Genomic DNA, 22,041 nt, shown 5'->3' with positions numbered 1-22,041 from the left:
AAACAAACCCCTTTAAAAATCATGAAAATATAAATTGCTTAGTTCTTTTAAATTTGAAAGTAATTTTCTGTCTATTCTTTTCAAATGTTTTTTATTTGGTTTCTCCCAAATTCAATTTTTTGGGAAATTTACTTTTTTAATTTTCCTTTTATTTTAAACCAAGTTTTGGAAAAATTTTTTAAAAAAGTTATTCTTGTTTTTTATTTTTAAATTTAAAAATGTTGTTTAAAATTTAAAAACAAAATAATTTCCAAAAAATTTAGTTTTTTTGTTTTTTAAATGATATGATTCTGGTATAAAAATGTGTATGTCAGGTAAAAAATATAAAATTACAAAAATTTCACCTTTCAACATAAAAAAATTTCCCAACTTAGCACAAAACAAAAAAATTTAAAAATTAAAAAGATACCTTTTTGACCTTTTTAAAAACTATTTTTTCCCTTTAAAAGGGAAAAAAAAATTTAAAAAAAATTCTGTGTTTAACATTTTTATGTCCAAAAAAAACAAAAAAACAAAAACAAAGGGAAAAAACAACAAAAAAAAACCTAAAAAATCATAAAAAAAAGGTCTAACTTGAATCAACTGATGGCATTTTCACACTGTTATATCAATATTCTTCCTGTTCTTTCCTAGACCCATTACTATCATTACATAACAGATTAAATATTTTAACTATTCAGACAAACTTTGCTATAAATAACACAATATTATCCCAATAGATTTGCATCTTTTTTTAAATTAAATTCAGCTTATTTCATCTTTTTTCTCCATCCATTTTCCTCTTCCTCCTGCTGTTTTTTTTCCATAAAATCATAATATCCAAGCAAATACTGCCTGCACCTCCCTCTTTTCCAGTAGCTTTAAAATAAAGTCATAATTTTGTGTTTCTGAGCCAGAAATAATGAGATTATGTTATTCAATCACTTTCTGTCCCTTCATTATCTACAATATCTTGAATGCCTGCAAAAGGATTTCCATGTGCTGGTTTGACTGGTTTTACAGGAGATATTGTTCTTCTAGCCCAAATACTTTTAACTTTCCTCATCACACGACCTGGCAGAAAAATAAAACAACAAACTCTGTACAATCTATGTAATATGCTGAACTTCAAAGACAACTCCACCTTTTAACACTGCCAAATTTGTTAAGTGGATTTGTCATATTTTGTATTTGGAAAAGTCTATTATCCACATTAAAATTAAGCAGCCAACAGCCTGTATGTACTTATTTAATTTTTTTTTTTTTTTATCTTATGCCTATTTTAACAAGTTTCGTATTATCTTGACGGTCCTTCCACCTTACTAACTTTCCTGGATAACTAACCAGTTATTACCATTTTCTCCACAAGTGACCAACTACTAATCTTGCATGATTTCTGATCAGCAATGCAAGACAGATGACAATTTAATTCAACATTCAAGATCAATAGTTACGTTGAAATTATCCTCATTCAACAATCAAACCAGTAATCCCTGGTCTACAAATCCGATGTTCTCCTTATTGAACTAAGTCAGCATGTACTCACTAGCTGGCTTGATTTAAAACTAAGAAACTAAAAAGGTGACAACACATAGGTAGCCAATAGAATGAAGTTATAACACAGAACCTACCAGTTTCACTTGATATTATATTATCAGCACTCAATTCCTTCGCTTCTTTCATCAATCTTACTTCTTCCGCTTTCTTCATCGTGGGTTTTCCTGAAATATTTCAAAAAACAAACCACCATGTAGATTGTTGGAAACAAAGACCAATGCCACTGAAAGTTAAGCATAATTTTTAAATAAGTCCAACAAGTTTGTAGATAACAAAAGTTTTACTGCTTTATTTGTAAAATTTACTCTTCTTTTACTGTTAATTGTATTATAGAACAACCTGGTGAAAATGCAATATGTGCAGTCTGGCCCCGCTATATTCTGGTGGCAAGTCATTATTGATGCATGAGTCTTCAAAAGAGTTAAAAAAAGTTAAAAATAAAAATGAGTATTTTTTAAAGGGTTTTTTTGAAGAAAAAAATCTAAAAAGGTGTTTTGCACGATTTGTTAAATACCTAACCCGGGTTATCACTGAAATTGACGAAAAAGGTTTTTCCCACTTTTCTCAATGTGGAAAAAATAACTGTACATTTTCAAAATTTAAAGAGAAAATTTTTGAAAAAAGGTAACGGGCCTTGCCCTTTGATTTTTTTTTTATAAAAAATGGGGGGTTGCGGGTAAACCCATAAGATTGTTTTTTAAAAATGTAAAATTAAAATAAAATTTAAAGCCAAAAAAAATTTTTTTAAAAAAATTTTTTCCCTCCCTTTTTCCCAAATTAACGGGCATTTGCTAAAGGTCTTTAAATTTTTCCCCTTGTTGTGTTGCACCCCGCCAGTTCTTTCAGTAACGTACAAACATCTGGCATTCCCTGCAGATCTGCCGGAGTAATCTCAAGTACGCCATATCTGATGTCGGAACATTTTCTTCCTGCTAATAATAAAATTGTTGTAATCATTAATTTGCTTTTGTTACACCTGCAGTACATGATTTTGTACATGTATGTGATATAAAAATCATTATCAAATAGGTTGTGTGGCTTTATGCAGAATTATGCAGAATTATGCAGCATTCAATAATTAACCCTAATAGATTTTCTTCTTGTAACAAGACTAACATGTAACAGACTAGAACTTATTTCTACCCCAAACCTTCATATATTTGTGGACTGTTGTATCATTGGAGTTTTACTAAGTAGTTTCCAGGGAATTCAATACCTAAATATTAGATTTAGCAGCTGACAATATGATAAGACTGCACAGATGGAAGATTGATCTGGTCTATTGGAAGACAATAGGTTTTATTAAAATCATGATTTTAAGATTAAACAACGCAACACCGGACCAAATGGCTAGCAATTCAATTGTAATTTCCCAAATGTACCACATTTAAACTTAATGTCGTCACTTGCTTTTCCTATTAGAATATTTTTAACTTCCCTGAACAAAAAATAATCCAAATTATTTGCTGTTTAGGTTTAAAATTCTTGGTAAGAAAATTGGCTTTATTTTTTTTAAGAAACTAATATATCCCAACTGTGATTTTTTAGCTCAATAAACTCACGTTTTGGGGAAAAGGTTTTTCGGATTGGGCCTAGGTGGGGGGGGTAATATCCGATTTTTGCGGCCCAATGTTGGTGTAATTATGATGTTTTCGTCGCGGAATTCGTTCTTTCTACCGCATCAACAATAATTTGCTGTCGTACATTTATAATTGGCCCCCTTAATGCGGTTTCCTTGATCTTGGCTTCTGTTACTTATTGTCAGCGCCGGTCACATTTTTAGTGGTTTACGTCTGCGTTGTGAGTAGATTGATTTATTGCCTATCATGCCTAAATGTGAACGTCCAAAACAGTTTTAGTGTGGTATTAGCACGAATAACCCACAACTTTTTGGGACTTCTACTTTAAATAGGAGATTAAAATCGCATGACACGAAGAAGTCAGATCCCAACTTATAGAATGCATTAATACATAAACAGAGCTGCTTAACTTGGGAAGCAAACCCAATAATCATCAGGCTTGGGAAAACAGGGAAGCGTCGCGTGCCATGACTTACCACTTTACCCCCCGATTTCCCCCTTTACCCAAAAACCCTTAACATCATCCAACACATCTTTAATATTCCCCCAACAAAAATATTTTTATGAAAAAAAAATTTTTTATGACACTTTTCTTATAGTGTAAGTCACGGCCACGCCGAATTCACCTGTGGGCTTGAAAGCAAAACAAAGAGCCGAATAATTAAACAAATTAATTCCAAATCAAGAAAAATAATACTAGTCTTGGCCTAAATGACTTACAATGATCAAAGATGAAGATAAAAAGGTTCCAGTAAACATCTTCAGTAATTGTGGATAGTGATCTATGACCAATAATCTTAGTTCAGTCAAAATCCATGCTAGAGTTATTGATCTTAAATTCTATATTGTAAAGCTACAATTATAATGGCATCAAATAGTCTTAACTCATCCATTCAATTATGTCCCATCATACAAGCAAGGTCAGCAAAAGTAAAAAGCCTGTTCACAGGATTATTGCTTTGGCCAGTGTTTAAAAAATTCCGGTGGGCTTAAGTAGGGATTCCAATACTGTACTGTTTACTGGTCTAAAACCAGTCAACTGAAATCTTGATCGAAATATGGCTAGACATAATAATGAAATGTAGAAAGCCAATTTGAATAGACCAGCTTTCAAGGCTTGAAGTAATGATGACATGCACCCTGACAATCTATAATTCAAGGCAAGTTTTGTTTCTTGTCTTCTAAATATAATTACCACTTGATATATATAGATTTCTATGTAATTTACCTTTTTTGCTTTGCTAGCTTTGGTGGTAACTACCTCTTTACTCTGAGCTGCTTTGGTTTTACTAAGTGGAATATCATCTTCACTGTCAGATGATAAATCTGATACCTGAAAATGTAACAAATAAATAAATAAATAAAATTTTACACAAAATATATGATAAAAAGGTTGTATTCAATTATTAAATGGAAGCTTTTGCCTCAGTATTTTAATCAAACGTGATCATTTCTATGTAAACAAAAAATTGAAACTTCAATGCTTGAAAAGTGAATAGTTCAAGGATTTTTTTTTTAAACAATACATACCCTATAGGCTTGATATACAGTAATGATACATAAAATAGTTTGTGAAAATCCTCATCTGTTTAAAATATCTGAAGCTATATAATCTATATGATGATAGAAAAACCACCAGTATCACACTATAAATTACAAGACAATAATAAACATGACCATACAGTTTTGCTTCTTAAAAAAGAAAAACACTACCATACCCTAGTTTTCACTGTGTGTTTAATCTGTGCTAAAGGTAAATCATCTGAGCTATCACCATCATCATCAGAATTGTCAGAATCGTTTTGGATGTTAGGGTCTGATTGATGCTTAGGTTCCCATTTACAGCTCTTACTTTGATGAAGCTCTTTTCTGTTCAATAGTTTAAAACAAAATTTAAATTAACATACAGTCACAGGAATAATTTGACATTTGCGTTTTTTAATGCAACAAACTACATTGTCTGATGTTACAATTTGTTGCTTGATATTTTTTATGTTGGTACTATAAAATCTATATGACAATTATTGAAATAAAAATCCTTTATTTGAAGCTACAGTTGGTTATAAAATTTTTTTATTTTATAATTTTTTCTGTTTATCCCAATATGGTCTTTCTCGTGTAAATGAGTTTACATCCGTAATTTAATAAAACTATTGTCCTGGTAAAATGGTATTTTCCTTAAAATAAAAATTTCAGATTCTTGAACATTCCCCTTTCAAAAGTTTTGTTAGATATTTCTAACATATTTTTCAAACAAATAAGAAAAGAAATGAAATTATCATTAATTTTTTCATCAACCACAAATTTACCTTCTGTTTTGATGGCTTTACGATGGGAGATTCTTCATCAGAGCAACTATTTAACTGTCGCTTCACTTTGCCACGTTTTTTAACAACTTTTATAGGACTATCATTATCAGTTGTATTATCACAGTTTTCTTTGTCTTCAGGAGGGCTACAAGGGGATTCCTTATCATCTATATTGTTTTTGGAAGAATTAGAATCATCCTTTACTCTTTCACTAGCTTCTTTTTCAACATCTTGTTTATCTAAATGCACACTACTATTCCTGAGAGCCTTTTTCACAACTGGTGTATCACCAGTACTTACATCACTTTGTTCTGATTCAAAATCATTCTGTTTATCTGGAGTTTTATCTCGTTTTAGTTTCTTGTTTCTCCTAATATCCGGAGATTCACTAGTGCTGGCATTCGACCTATCAGAGAGTTCCCTTTTTCTTTTAACACGCTTAACTGAATTAAGATCTGATATGTGATTTTTCTCTGTGTCTTTTTCTACAGATGTTTTATGTACATCAACGGATTTCTGAATGACCTCATTACCCATATCAATGTCACTATCATTTAAGGAATTCTTAGTATTTTTCTTCACTTTTTTCTTCATCAAAGGTGAATCCACAGAACTTAAGTCCTGCTGACCTGTTTTTTTCTTATCTTTCTTTACAACTGTTGGAGTGCTTGCTAAATCATTTTCTGAATCATCATCAATCTTAGATTTTACTTTCTTTTTCTTTATTAAAGGAATATCCCCTGTGCTAACATCTGAATCATCGTCAATCTTAGATTTTACTTTTTTTTTCTTTATTAAAGGAGTGTCCCCTGTGCTAACATCTGAATCATTGCAAATCTTAGATTTTACTTTCTTTTTCTTTACTAAAGGTGTATCACCAGTACTAACATCTGAATCATCGTCAGTCTTCGATTTTACTTTCTTTTTCTTTATTAAAGGTGTATCACCAGTGCTAACATCTGAATCATCATCAATCTTAGATTTTACTTTCTTTTTCTTTACTAAAGGTGTATCCCCTGTACTTTCATCAGAATTGACACCAACTTCATCTGCATTGTCTTTTTTCTCATTCTCACCAGTTTTCTTATTGTCTTTCCTTTTCATCTCATTTTACTTTTTTTCAATTTTTTTTTTAAACCGACTTTACATTAAAAATTTTTCTTTGCTGAAATTTTATCCGGTTTCTTTCTTCAGTTCTGAAGGGAATCCTATAAAATTTTACTTTTTCTATCTTCTTTTAAAACAGCCCTTCTTTCCCTTTCCCGGTTTTTCCTTATTACTTTTTGATTTTCCAAATCATTTTCATCCCTGTATCAGATTCAGTATCTGAATCATCCACAATAACCTTTCTTTTTCTTTTAACTATTTTTCTCCTCTTTTCAGAATGATTTGCAGTTTCCTTGTCAGATATCAAAGTTTTACCTTTACCGTATTTCTGAGGTGTCTTTTTTAAAGTTAATTCATCCGAATCAGAATTTGGTTTAACCTTTGCCTTTTTGCGAGAATCATTCGCTTTTAAACCATTTCTTGTCAATTTCTTTTTAGTTTTATCATTTTCTATGGAACTGAGATCATTATCATCACTTAGATTGTCAGAATCGTCCTGAATATTTTTAGACTTAGATTTTTCACTCTTTGACTCCATTTTTAGACTTCTTCTAGCCTTGGTTTTCGTTTTAACTGTAAAGAGATGTGAATCAGATGGCTTTACATAAGAGTACAGATTTTGTTTTTAATTGATTAATTGCTTCTGCTACATGATTTTTATTATTTTAAGCTACATATGCCTTTGATATCTAATTGTCTCAATTTACCCTGCCTTTCCTAAATTTTGATGACCTTGAATTTTTTTCACTGAAGAAATGTAAAGCAAAATATTGTTTTTTTTATCTACAATTTTTTTTACTAAACAAGTGCAAATATCCTATAAAACTTTTCAGACTTGAGCATATGCTCCACATCCTAATAGAATGTCTTTGATCCTCGAGGTTTAAAATCATTATATATATATTTTTTGTATTGAGAGTTACACAATCTACCAGAACATAATGCCCATAATGTCATGTGATCACCCACCATGCACAATTTAATAATTCCAATATATCAAATCAATTTAAGTCAAATAAGACATCTTCTTATCAAAAAGAGAAGACTTTAACACAAATATAGAAGGTTTACATAGTTTTGTAGATACCAACTTTTTTTTTTACTTAAGTGTGACACCGTGGTGTTGGTGTTGGTAGTTTTCACAGCATTAAGTCACATTGAATTTACCAGAGCAAAGTTCAGCCACTGCATCATTCCTGCAGGCTGTTTACCAGTATTAGTTGCCTTAACTTTTGCAAGGAACTAAAACTTCTTATGCCAGAGCAGAAGTACAGTGCGAATCAATCACAACGAAAATGATGCACTGTCCAGGAATCGAACCAAAATTGCCCGATCCCAGCCCAACACTACCTAATGAGTAACCTGGCGACGGGTTGACACGGGCAAAAAAACAGAAAGCTCCCCATTTTTCAAATGTTAATTAAGAATGGGGAAAAAAAATTTAGCTTAAAACCAAAAACGATTTACCTTTTTCTTTTCTCCCATCTTGTTTTTTTTTAAAATTGGACATCTGTTTTTTTTTTCTCTCCCTCCCCTTTAAAAGTTTCTCTAGGGTTTCAGTGAATGTTTTTCTGTTTCTGGAGCTATTCCTTTCAGTAGTGATGTGTCTTAAAATTTACAAAAATCAGTATTTCCTTTTAAAAACTTTTCCCTTCGGAAACCCTGAAAGTTTTAATATAATAATTTATGGTGGGAAGTCTTAAAAAATTACATTAACAATGCAAGAGCTGCGATAGAACAGCGAGCCCGACTGATAGTAAAACAATGGCCTGGATAATGTAGAAGTTCAAAAAGTAAAATGTCAGTGACATTTATATAAGAATTAACCCAAATATTAAGAGAATATCTTATACTGTTAACAGTTTTTGTACATGCATAGTCATAAACAACTCCTAACAATTTACAGTATGATTGAAGCAATTATTGTCAAGCACAGATATAAAAAATGTGAAAATATTATGATTTGAAAATGTTTGCAATATTGGTCCCAAATCAGGATAAACTAGAACTGCCACTGTCATGGCGTGAATACCGCCGCATACCACTTTGTTCAGCTTTTTATAAGTCAAGGCCCCTGTGACCTTGACCTTTGACCTCAAAATCAATAGGGGTCATCTACTAATCACGACTAACCTCCATGCCAAATATGAAGACTGTGGGTCAAAGGAATCTCAAGTTATTGGGCGGAAAAGGTTTTTTAGTCAAGGCCCCTGTGACCTTGACCTTTGACCCAGTGACCTCAAAATCAATAGGGGTCATCTACTCATCACGACTAACCTCCATGCCAAATATGAAGACTGTGGGTCAAAGGAATCTCAAGTTATTGGGTGGACAAGGTTTTATTAGTCAAGGCCCCTGTGACCTTGACCAAGTGACTTCAAAATCATTAGGGGTCATCTACTTATCATGACTAACCTCCATGCCAAATATGAAGACTGTGGGCCAAAGGAATCTCAAGTTTTTGGGCGGACAAGCTTTTTAAAGTCAAGGCCCGTGACCTTGACCTTTGACCCAGTGACCCTAAAATCAATAGGGGTCATCTACTAATCAAGACTAACCTCCATGCCAAATATGAAGAGGAATCTCAAGTTATTGGGCGGACAAGGAAAAACCGATGGACGGGGAGACGTCCGGACAAGCTGATTCCAGTATACCACCCTTACAACTTTGTTGTGCGGGGGTATAAAACAACAGAAAACCTGGTTAGAAAGTATGATTTTTCTTACCAAGAACAGCTGACATCACCTCATTTATTTTGAGTTTGGCAGCAGCAGCTTTCTGTTTATGGATTCTATCTTTTGTCTGTTCTGGTGTTTCTCCCTTTACTTTAGTCTCCTCCATTTTTTGTTTTTCTTTTTCATGTGGAGATTTGTCTGGTTTCTTCTTGCTGCTTGACTTATATAAATCATTTCTATCAACAACTTGACCTGTAATGAAACAAACAAAATACATAACAAGAGAGCCATGATGGCCCTGAAGTCGCTCACCTGTATATAGGCCCCCCGGAGCGGGGCCAGTTTAAACCCCATGGCTTTTATTTGAACAAACTTAGTAGACACCCATTAGAAGATGTTTCATGCTAGACATCAAAGGTCTACCTTGTTGGATTTTTTAAAAGAAGTTTTTTTAAGTTTTTTCTTTACACATATATTTAAAAACAATGACACCCCTAAGGCAGGGCCAGTTTTGACCCCAGGGCTTTTATTTGAACAATCTTTGTAGGCACTTACTAGAAGATGTTTCATGCTTAATATCTACACTCTAGCTATTCAGGTTTTTTCAAAGAAGATTTTTAAGTTTTTGCTATACACATATAAGGAAAATCAATGACCCCCGGGGCCGGGCCAATTTTGGCCCAAGGGCTTTTATTTGAACAAACTTTGTAGGCACCCATTAGAACATGTTTCATGCTAAATATCTTGGCTCTAGCTCTTTGGGTTCTTTAAAAGAAGTTTTTTTAAGTTTTTACTATATACATATAGGGAAAACCAATGAACCCCTGGGGCGGGGCCAATTTTGACCCCAGGGCTTTTATTTGAACAAACTTGGTAGACACTCACTAGAAGATGTTATTCATGCCAAATATCTAAGCTCTAGCTCTTTGGGTTTTTTAAAAGAAGATATTTAAAGTTTTTTCTTTCGGTTGCCATGGTAACCAGAGTTCTGCATGGAATTAAATTCTTTGAACAATTTTTAAAGGTGACCACCAAAGGAACATTCCTGTGAAGTTTGGATGAAATTGGCTTAGTGGGTTATGAGGAGATGTCATTTAAAGTAAAAGTTTACGGACGGACGGACGCCGGAAGAAAAGCGACCACAAAAGCTCATCCTGTCACTGTGTGACAGGTGAGCTAAAAACTCTCCATTCTTTGTCAAAAAAAGTTAGTTTCAACTTCAATTATAACTAGGTTTGGTGACAATACTTCCATTTATATATTAAAACAATACGTCTGACTTATCCCCCTATTTTTTTTGCTCTAGCTCTAAAAAGGGCCTGTAACCATGATATGCATATGCCTCAGACCAAAACTGTTATAAATGACTCACCAATGCTGTGGTGATAATCACATACATCGTATAAAGTTTGTATGTGTCGAGTGTTTTTCCTACAATTGTTTTACTCTGACAACAGGTTGAAAAAGTGTGAAAAGATATAGTTTATGTTAATTGCATATTTTGATTTGGCTAATGTGACACAATTATGCATACTGACAAAGTTATTGAAAGATTAAAATACTATAAAATTACCTTTAATGATAAAAGTATTGGCTTTATGATTGGTTTGCTTATTTTCCTTGTTTCCAGGGGATTCCTCGTTAGAAATTGGGGTCTTCTCTGTGGGTTCTGGCTCACTACTTATCTAGTAAAAATAGAATACATGGATAATTCTATACTAACATCCCTTCATGTTTAAATCAAAATTTCATCATTTTCATCGGCATCCTTTAACAACTGATTGACAATAGTTTTCCATGATTATTGAAAAAAACACAAACAAACAACACTTTCTGTAAAAAATAAGGGATATAATTATACCCATGTTTCAGTTACATATTTATGAGATGAGTGACTGTATACCATCGTCACTCATGTAACCCCTTAGTACAACAGACTATATTTACTTGTTTCTGTACATTACCTGATTAGATGCAGCTGAAAGTTCTTTCACAAAAGCATACACCATGTCATTGATCTTTGATTTCTCCTCATGATTCAGTTCTCTCCCTATATGCTCTTTATATTTCATCCTCACATGCTTCTTTGTTACAACCCTATAATTTAATGCAACATTTTTTTTAATAAATTAAAAGATTTATTAAGATTGATCTAGGATAAGTTTATTATAATAATTTGGACAAAATGCATATATTTGGTGACTTTGGGCACAGGTCTAAAAGACACTTGAAACAGGAGGGACCACAGCCTTATTCAAATCAATTCAGAACTTATAACATATATGTACATGTTTTGAAAGAATGCAAGTGATTATTTTCATCAGTTCATTTATTATCTGATGAGAATATTCTATTTCCATGAACTATTCAAGCCCAAAAATCCTTAATTTCTATAAAAAAATCATAACCAATAACATCAAGATCTTAGGCTGGCAATTATTTTTTCCTGTATTTTACAGCCGAATATAGGCTGTTTCCCTTAGCCCAAAATAGGTATATTTTCCCCTAAATATGTTATATTTCCCCCGAAATACCCTGTGCACATTCTTCACCAGAACCATAACTTATCAGCAGCTGACATATTAGCAGGAAGTGGTCCCTATAGATAGTCTCTGCTATGTACCATGTATGTTATTATGAATTAAAATTGAAAATTTTATAAAATAGGAGGGTAAATTCTATTCTCAGTTGTTGGAATTTGATTTTTCCCCTTTTCTGATTTATCACGTCTAGGCACAGAAACTTGAAATTCTATCAAATAACTAATATTAACGATATCATAATATCCATAAATCACCCCCATTTAATATAGTAAAATTTATAGTGAGCTCGAAAAGCTGGCCCGAAGGGCCTGCTCGCAAAGCGAGCTATACAGTAACGTGAGTATGTGCTAGATGAGGGCGTCCGTGGCCGAGTGGTTAAGGCTGTTGACTTGAAACCACTTGTCCCTCACCGCTGTAGGTTCGAATCCCTACAGGGACCTTGGATTCTTTCATGTGAGGAACCTATCAAGCTAGCTTACGGAACGTCGGTGGTTCTACTCAGGTGCCCATTCGTGCCTGAAATAATGCGCGGAAGGGCACCTGAGGTCTTCCTCCACCATGAAAGCTGGAACATTGCCAAATGACCTATACTGTGTCGGTGTGACATAAAACCCATCAAACAAAAACCTGCTAGATAGTGATGGTTTTATAAACTTTCGTCCAAAGTACTGAACTGACACATCGCAACTTTTCGAATTACAAGATTACCATAAAAGCAGAGGTTTTCTGATTGAAAACGGAAGCATAGACCGGTGTCCTGCGCACTTCTATGTAAACCATAACAGGACAGGGAACCAAAATAAATGGAAGCAGTGTATTAAATACCAAATGACAATTTTAAAACGAAAAATATAATATAACAAGAGCTGTCCGTAAGACAGCGCGCTCGACTTTTTTATTGCTTGCCAATAAAAAAAGTTTTTGCAGTAAAAGGCAATACAAGAATCTCTGTATTTTTAAAGTGAACAATGGCCATGAGCATTAAGATATTTAGTGAAGAATTATTTTACTGAATTGTGTGATACCCTTGAACACTGCAGCAAAGTTTGAAATGTTTAAGTCAAAACATTGACAGTTAAGGGCCATAATTCAAATAAAATCTTTGACAGAATTACCTTCTCCTGGACATGTTTGGGAATCATGATTGTAAACAAGTATTCCAACTTTCAAATTAATATCTCAAACAGTTCAGTCAAAAAGTGGACTGGTACTAAAAACTTAACCAAGATTCTAAGTCGATAAAAGGCCTTAATTTTTAAAACAAAATCCTTGACAGAGTTACCTTCTCTTGCGTACAGATGGGGGTAATGATGTGAAATAGCATTAAAAGTTTCAAAGCAATATCTCAAAGGGTTAAGGCAATAAGTGGATTTTACCCATATTCAATGTATTTTCTAAGTCAAAAAGGGGCATAATTCTGTCAAAAACCTTGACAGAGTTATGTCCTCTTGTCTGTTGATGAAGGTCGTGATGGTAAACAAGTATGGTCAGTTTCAAAGCAATACCTCCAATGGTTTTGAAATAAAGTGAGGTGGTACAAAAAACTTAACCAAGCTCAATACACTTTCTAAGTCAAAAAAGGGCCATAATTCTGTCAAAAACCTTGACAGAGTTATGTACTCTTGTCTGTAGATGGAGGTTATGATGGTGAACAAGTATGGTAAGTTTCAAAGCCATACTTGTAATACTTCTGAAATAAAGTGGGGTGGTATGAAAAACTTAACCAAGGTGTGACGCAAACGCCGACGCCGACGCCGACGCCGGGGCGAGTAGGATAGCTCCCCTTTTCATAGAAAAGTCGAGCTAAAAATGAATGTTTTTTAATATTTTATACTATTTCACGTTAAAAGTCAATCAAGCTCGCTTTAAAGCTTTGCCTTTTTCATATTACTATATAGGGAGTATTTTTTTATACTATCGTTATTATTAGATATATTATTAGAATTTCATGATTTCAGATAATTTCCTGTGGTCTAGGCCATTGAATCTGTTTTCAACAGTTCAATTATGCTCTTGTGTTCATTTTTGCCAATTTCCCGGATTAAACCCTGCCATATATTTCAGAAGTAAACCTTCTATATTAAACTACAGGAGAAGGAAATGTCCTGGTTAAGACCATGGAATCTGCACAATGGCGTTTGGAGCTACACCCAGTGTCTATGAATAAACAAGACACGTTTTTGGAGCAGTATCCATCTATTTTGGAAATTACAGATCGTGCTTATAATAAACTTAACGTAGGTATTCAAATATATATCCAACTTGAATGGCTATAATTGGTAGAATAAAATAATTCAAGTTTGAATATTTTTCAAAATTTTAAAGTCGCGAAAACATATGACATAATAAAGAAAATTGTTCCTTCAGACGTTAAAGCCAGCAAAAAATGACAGATCGTAACAATTAAAACAGTCGATATGTAATAAATATATTACGCCAAATCGGCATCCTTTAACAACTGATTGACATAATTTTCCATGATTATTGAAAAAGTGGGAATCTCAGAGAAAAGGCAATCTCTGCGCATGCGTTAGGTTTCAAGGATGTAATATTCTCCGGTCCAGTCGCTTCCGGTCTCCGGTCTCTCCGACATACAATTTTATCACATATATCAACTTGAATATATATAAAAACACACACATAAATGCAACAAAAATAATTATAAGATTAATTAATGAGTATGTTCTATGTAACCCTAGGATTGCCAATTAAGCTAAAAGCTTATTTCCAATGGGGTCCATTTACTGTAAAATTATTACACTAACTTACATAATAATAAATGAATTATAAAGAAGTTAAAATAAATGACAATTTTCAACAATCAATAAATTGGATATTCTACAAACCTTAAACAATTCCTTTAAATAAGAAGGGCTTTTGTTGTAATAAACTTTATGAATGTGGTTGAGTCTTAACTGTCTAACTCTATCATTGACATTTAATAATTTAAGATCGGACAGAACCTTATTTGTCACCGAAGTCCTAGGAGTGTAATCTTTTATAAAGCGCACAACCTTATTTTGAGCTACTTGAAGTTTGTGCTTCAGTGACTTTTTTGACCGGAATTTTTGAGTATACATCGTAATTATATAACATACAGTATATAATTTTTATTTGATCTATCAGAGGCATAGATAACAGAGATAGGCAACTTCCAAGCCAGTTAAGACATCAAAATTGCTTGCTTGCTAAACCAAAAACTTATAGCAAGTAAAATTTATTAACCAAATCTGGGACATACGATATCGTATATCCCAGACCAAATATCAAAATCAGTTAAAAAAAATACATTTTCTGAAAGCATAATTATATACATTTGTCTCTGGCAGCATGTGTTCCTATTTAAATAAATGATACATCATTTTTTGAAGAGATCTTCTTAGTAACCTTTGTTACATAACTATGCATATGACGAAAAACTGACTCGGAGGGTATGTTCTGCTACGTTTTTTTTTTAAATTGAAGGGCATAGAAAGCTACCAATACTTTAACATGCAGCGACAGATAAATTATTTAACTTTCAAATGGTCTATACTATAAAAAGATCAAATCTACACCCATTAAGTTTTTAGTTGCTACAAAATGCCTAATTTTTCACTTTTTATAAGGCATAAGTAATATTTCAATGGAGTATATAGGAGCTGCTTACCTCTGTTATCTACATCCCTGGATCTATATATTCAATATTAGATTTTCAAACTTTTCAAGGTTTTTGTTTTGTTTGTTATGATTTTTAAAAATAAGTTTGGCGCTTCTTTTTTGCAATTTCACACTCTAATGTTTGTCTGATCGACTTGTCACTAAATATACTGGGACTATGTAAGTTTACGTTCTACATTAATTCTTTCATTTCAGGTGTAAGAAAAGAAAATTTAATTAAATATAATTTGTCTTTATTTAATTAAAGGGATATTTTGTCAGTATATGAATACAAGATAAGTTATCTATGTTCATTCCTAAAAGCCAGATGATAAATACTATTGATACATTGTACACGAAGAGTAAGATAACTTATACCTTTTATTGTAAAACTTGATCAAATTATCATGTTACTGTACATGGATATTGTGAGTACCATTCCTCTTATTGTAGCCGCTTAGACTGTATATACAACTCAAACTACGGTATGCAATGTTTAATATGATAGTTCAACATACAGTCTATAATAAATCCCATCTTTTTAAAAATACACAACAATCAAACAATAAAAGCAAAATATTAGTTTTGGTCAAGTCACTGTGACGGATTAAACGTGTTTTGTTCTATGTCTAGTTTTATTATTTGAAACTAAATACATTTGACAATTCAATTAGTGATTTTCACTTTATCAAAACAATTAAACTTTTAATAAAATTCGAAGCACATTTTCATTGAGAAAGTTTGAGATTCTTATGCTCCATAATCACGATGGAGGTTGAAGGTTTTACCTTATACAATGTACATATATAAAAGGGAAACCAATGATCAGGACACGCCACAATTTGAACAATCTTAGTAGACCCATAAGATGTTGTTTCATCCTTACTATCTAAGTTCCAGAAGTTGAGTTTTTTTTAAAGTTTTTACTTTATTTATATAAGAAAAACCAATGACCCCATGGCAGGGCCAATTTTGACATCCAAAACTTATCTTAATGGCATATTCTAAAATTGGTCAAAATTGATATATTTTAGTCATACACCTAAACAACGTTGTTTTGTGCAACATATTCTTAATATGTAGATTTTCAAAACAACAACACAAAAACCATCACTATTTTCCCTTTTCTGTAAGTTCATTGTTTTCCTTCTTGTTTTAATGTATTAAAGTAGTATGATAGTTCACTTTTTATGTAAACAGCATATAACAGTCTATGTTGCATGAATAATAAGTAGAGGAGTTAACAGTATGTTAATCATTTAAAACATGAAAACGACAACAAAAATGTATATGTTTCATCTATACATGTACTATATGACCACAATTGCGCAAAATTATAGCGATCGTCAAAACATTGCCTGTGAACAGTTGATCAGTTTCAACGGGGGTCAGTTTTTAACGTGAGGGTGGGTCAACAGGCATGCATGCAGGGATCAATTTTCAACGTATAAAAATGATCAATAAACCGTTGAAAATTGACTCATGGTTAATTTTTAAACGGGGTCAAAATTTAATGTTACAACAGCCTGAAATGAAGTTTTCATGCTATTATTGTATCAATCTTGAATTCCTCTACATATATATGCAAAAACAACAACAAAAAAAACAACGAACAAAACATTTTGTGGGTTCGAGCCAAATTCGGGTCACGATTTTATGTTACTCATTTGACACCAGTACTGGTTAGTTCCAGGAAGCTTACTCTAAAATGATTCATATAAGTTGAAAGAACGTGTTTCGCCATCGAGCATAACTAAATATGTTTAAACTAATACAGCTTGTAGATTTATTTAGTGTCCTGGAATCATTTTGTTCGAGCAGCAAAAAATATACAAATTTTTTTTAGGCAAGCCGATCATATATTTTTGATTACATGGATATTGCAGTACGATACTCACGAAGTATGTTTTGCGCTTATTTGGTGAAATATTTGTTGAATATACACTTTAAAAATTCGGTGAAATACATGTATTCGTCTATCACATACTTTTATTAAGAATCGATGACATATTTATTTATAATACACTTGTGATGATGATAATGATGATGATAATGCTGCTGATGATGATGATAGTGATAAAGATGGCGGTTGTGGTATTTATAAGGGTTATAAGGGTTTTTCCTCTTATTTTTTTTAATAAACGGTATTGTGCAAAACGGACTAATTAAAGTAAAAAAATACACATGTGACGTATACGTTGGTTTCATGCGCATTGTTTTTGTCGACAAAGCTGTTATTCTGTTTGGGCCACTTTTTTGATTGTAGCCGTCGAAATCCCATGCTTTGAACGCACATGAGAGCGCGTCCGTGGCACGAAAAGGTTTTTGAGAAATAAAATAATCAAAGGGCTGCAAGCTCTGTGGTATTTTGTGATCTTTGCACTCTAAATCGCACTGTATATCTGTATTATTTTCCTGTATAAGTTTATTTTTATGCACTATAATTCTTCTTGTAGGGCACCAGAGTTTGATACATACGGAATTTTGCATGACTAGAGTTGCATCAAAAAATCATTTATGTTCATTTTTATGACAGCCACACTTTATCCTTGCATATCGTGGCTACTTCCTTAACAAAGAAACTTAAAAAAAAGTTGCCTTGAATGGGATTTGAACCTTAGGCCTCTGACACGCTTAACGAGCGCGTTACCCCTGCACCACAGAGAAGTTATACGAAGAAAGCCTGAATAAAACCAAGTAATACTAAATTTAGAATTTCCGTTGCATTTCGGGTTTGTAATCCTTTTTAATTTCGGGTATTTTGTTCACGATAAACCTGTTGTTTAACATTGATGTAAATAATTTAGCAAAAATCTTCTCGCCAAAACAGTCAGACATGTATATATTCCAGTACTCAACAGTCCTATTTACTAGTATTTGTGAAACACGCTATGATCGATAGCATTTTCATTGATTAAAGTCATATTCATCCGCGTTATTTGTGAATGTGCATTTATTGACAATTCTATAACCCAAAAATACTTTTAAACTTTGAATGCGTTGAAAAAATTTGTTGGCTACTTGTAACAAAATGAACATATTTCTTTCTTTAAATCGCTAGTTATAACCTGTTTTAAGAACTACTTGTTGTTAGGTTTGTCGTGAAACCGCTGTGTCAGAGGTTGAATGTTAGCTTTGTATTTCCTGATCGTCGATCAGAAAATACAAAAAGCATTTCTGGAGCATAATGGGCCTTTAAATATTGCGTTGTAATTCTCATTTTAAGCCTGTAAATCCTTTTGGAATTGGTTTCCAGCTTGCAAGCGATTCTAAATTGATTGTTTGATTATTTCCTCTTTGTGTGCAAAGCAATCTTAGGGCTTTCCAAAATCAATTCTATGCGTATGTATCGACGAGAGACCTGTAACTGTTTTATATGATTTCAAAGTTACCTGGGCTTTATCTTTAAGTTTCATCGCACATTTAGTATACATTGAAGTTAAAGGTGTGAGGTATGCACAAATATATCTATGATAAATAAGCTCATAAATTAAAAACTATTTTCGACGTTTTAATGCAACATCAATAATTTTCAATTACTTATATTTTATTACAAAAGGTATTTAGCATTTTATCTTGTCATAAAATCCTATTGATACTGGTATTTAATGACACTATCAAATGTTTAAGTGCATATTTTATCTATTGAAATGCATATTGTAATTATGATAGATATAAACATATTGTTTGATCCTTGAATTGAATATTGTTTAAACATTTTTAAGCTCTTTTACTGAAGATAGAAGATATATCTTTATTCACCACTTCTGTATGAATATGCACACTTTAAACACCAATTTTACAAAACATCATTGAGCGCGTCTTTACGCCATATAACGCAAATGAAGTCACGTCATACATAAAAACAAATTTGATATATGATAAGATCACAATACATGTATACCAGAGATCATGAAAGTACAACAATACAGTGCTTTCGTACAGAAACCAGTTTCATAGCTCCAACCTTTTTCTTTTGGCAGAAATGTTATTATATTATATTAATTTTGATGTAAATGAATAATTTTTGATATTATGTTTTTGTGTAGGATATACAAATAAGGTAACTTTTGTGGAAACAATTTTCATTGTTATCTATATTCACACATTTATTTACAACACTGCCAAATCCAAATCCTTATATAATAAAAGACATAACTCTAACCTCCAGAGATTTTGTCATGTCAATGTTAAAATAAACAAGAAGTTTTATAATAAATGTAGTCTTGAAATGATTTGCATTGAAGCTTGCATTTACTCTTTAAAGAAAAGATATCTTGGATAATAAGAATCTTAATCAATAATGGTAAATGGATCAGTTTAGCATGCACAATTTTTGATATAGAGAAATTGATTAATTGGGGTATTTAGTATTTAAAATAAAGATAAGTGAAATAAAAAAATGATTTTGGAAGGAAACTTTAATATGTAAATGAAAATGAGTTATTTTCTTATCCAATTTTCTATAATCCTTTCATAATTATTGGTTATCAGCCACTGTTCTTTTAAACCTGGTTAAATTAATGTAGGTGTACATGTCAAAGGTGATCTTTTGAAACCAAATGGAAAATTCTATGGTTTAAACGAATTTTATGACACATATAACATAGATTCTAACTTTATGCACTAGTTTGGTATCCAGTTTCCTTTCAAGTTATGACAGAACATGCAATGTCCCTCAAAGACCTTTTATACCACTGTTCTTTTAAGTTATTTTAAAATTTACTAAGGGCACAAGCTTATGTACGAGGTATTTCTTAAAAACAAAATACAACCTACTTGTATATAGAAATGGTGCGAAAAGCTGAATGTAACATTAAGTGTAGAAGAATAAAGTTACTATTTAGCTCACCTGAACATAAGGTTCAGGGTGAGCTATTAGTATCAAAGGGGGGATACTCCGGCGTCCGTCCTCCGTCGTCCGTCGTCATACGTCAACAATCATCTTCTCTGAAACTAATGGGCAGATTTACCTCAAATTTGGTCTGTAGCATCCTTGTGAGAGTCACACCTAAATTTGCCCATGCCATTTCAATTGGCCTCTTTTAGGGGTCAACAGAGCTAAAAATAGGAAAAACGTTAAAATATCTTCTACTTCTAAAGTAAATGACGGATCCTCACCAAATTTTGAATGTAGCATTCTTAGGTAGTCTTGTATCAAATTTGCTCATTTTTATTTGATTAGCCCCTTTTAGGGGCCACTGAAGCTAAAAATAGAGACACATTTGATTATCATCTCCTACTGAAATAATTGATGGACAATCCCCAAATCTTGTCTGAAACATAGTCTATTATCAAGTTTGCTCATATTAATTTGATTGGCTGATTTAAAGGGCCACTAAAACTAAAAATAGAAATAACTTTAAACATCTGCTTCTACAGAACTAATTGATGGGCCCTGTTGGTTTCAGTAAAATAAAAGCAACTAATTCATTACTTTTAAAATTGAAATTAAAAGAGAACGGACTCTATAGTTATTTTTAAAATGAGATAGAATCATAAGAACACCTGCTTTGGTATTGTCTGACAAACCACAATTTATTATTTTCTGTCTTCGAAAAGTATGGCAATTTTAGATCTTTGCTCAACTGTTGTAACTTTATTTTAGGTTTGAAAAATAGCAACTCAACTGCATAAATATGCTTTTTCTTAAATGATTTATTTAAAGAACAAATACCAAATACTACAAGAGCACACCAATATAATAAATACCAATTTGTAATTATGAGAGAGACATCAATTTTTCAGAATGATTTAAATACCTTCCATAAGACCTGGAATCTTTTATGTCAAAAGATAGACCCATAGTTACCCTTTTATATGTTTGTAAAGCAAAAAACGATAGCCAGATGTAAAAATGATCAAACTTATATTATAAGCAAAGAAAAGCCTTTGCCCTTTTTTCAGGTCAAAAATAAATATATAGCCTAATGAAGTTCCTTGTTAACTGAATAATATATAACATATGATTATATGTAACATTGGTAAATATAGAATTGTAAATTGGTCATTAAACACCTGCAATACATTACATGTATGTTATTGTTATATTAATTCATAGGTTTTATACGCACAAATACAATGTACGGTATAGAGTAGGATGCCCTCGGCCTACATATACCTATTGACGAGGAAAATAAATAACATGGAACACACACACACACACACAAATTGTTGTGGAAACAAACCAATCGTCGTACGTACTGTAGTCAAAGGAATATATTGAGAGCCAGAGAGATCATAGGTTAGTGTTGACTGTTTTTAAGAGCACGCGGATCTACATATAACAAGACAAATATTCTATAACATAGATAACAATTTATGTTAAAGGTCGCCGATAGAAACAAATATTCACAGAGGTCAAAGCATCAAAGTCTGACATACTCTTCAAATCAAGGATTGAGAAGAATTTCATTTACAGAGATGAATGATATCTTTATTGTAAATATATGAAATAACCCATGCTTTAATAGCTTTATTACTTTTGTATATACATGTATTTGTATGCAAATCAGTTGAGCAAAAGAGCGAGTTCTCTGCATTTTAGTGCTATCCGATTTCAGATAACGGCAAGAAAATATAATTATTTAAATTAAGTGCAGAATTTCTGATATTACGTAAATATTGAAGTGATTCAAACCAAATGAACTAT

The 22,041-nt window shown here is 32.3% G+C and overlaps 2 protein-coding genes across 2 annotated transcripts; both read right to left on the bottom strand.

Annotated features, from left to right (window-relative positions):
* Positions 1–2,378: 2,378 nt before the first annotated feature.
* LOC132730219 (nucleolar protein dao-5-like) lies at positions 2,379–6,529 on the bottom strand. The gene is made up of 4 exons (XM_060716085.1): positions 5,418–6,529; positions 4,835–4,985; positions 4,345–4,449; positions 2,379–2,465 (listed from the first exon to the last, which is right to left on the bottom strand). The coding sequence occupies exons 1-4, from the start codon at positions 6,527–6,529 to the stop codon at positions 2,379–2,381; spliced, it is 1,455 nt and encodes a 484-aa protein (XP_060572068.1).
* Positions 6,530–6,701: 172 nt separating this feature from the next.
* LOC132730218 (uncharacterized) lies at positions 6,702–14,325 on the bottom strand. Its single transcript, XM_060716084.1, has 5 exons — positions 14,186–14,325; positions 11,172–11,304; positions 10,781–10,892; positions 9,259–9,459; positions 6,702–7,105 (listed from the first exon to the last, which is right to left on the bottom strand). Exons 1-5 carry the CDS (start codon positions 14,275–14,277, stop codon positions 6,702–6,704), a joined length of 942 nt encoding a protein of 313 aa, XP_060572067.1. The 5' UTR covers positions 14,278–14,325.
* Positions 14,326–22,041: the final 7,716 nt, after the last annotated feature.

This window comes from Ruditapes philippinarum, unplaced genomic scaffold, assembly GCF_026571515.1.
Source record: "Ruditapes philippinarum isolate M1 unplaced genomic scaffold, ASM2657151v2 ctg3469_1_1_1_1, whole genome shotgun sequence".
In the NCBI taxonomy this organism is placed as follows: Eukaryota; Metazoa; Mollusca; class Bivalvia; order Venerida; family Veneridae; genus Ruditapes; species Ruditapes philippinarum.
Note: the sequence above shows the minus strand (reverse complement) of the source record. Positions and strands in the feature narration are given on the sequence as shown.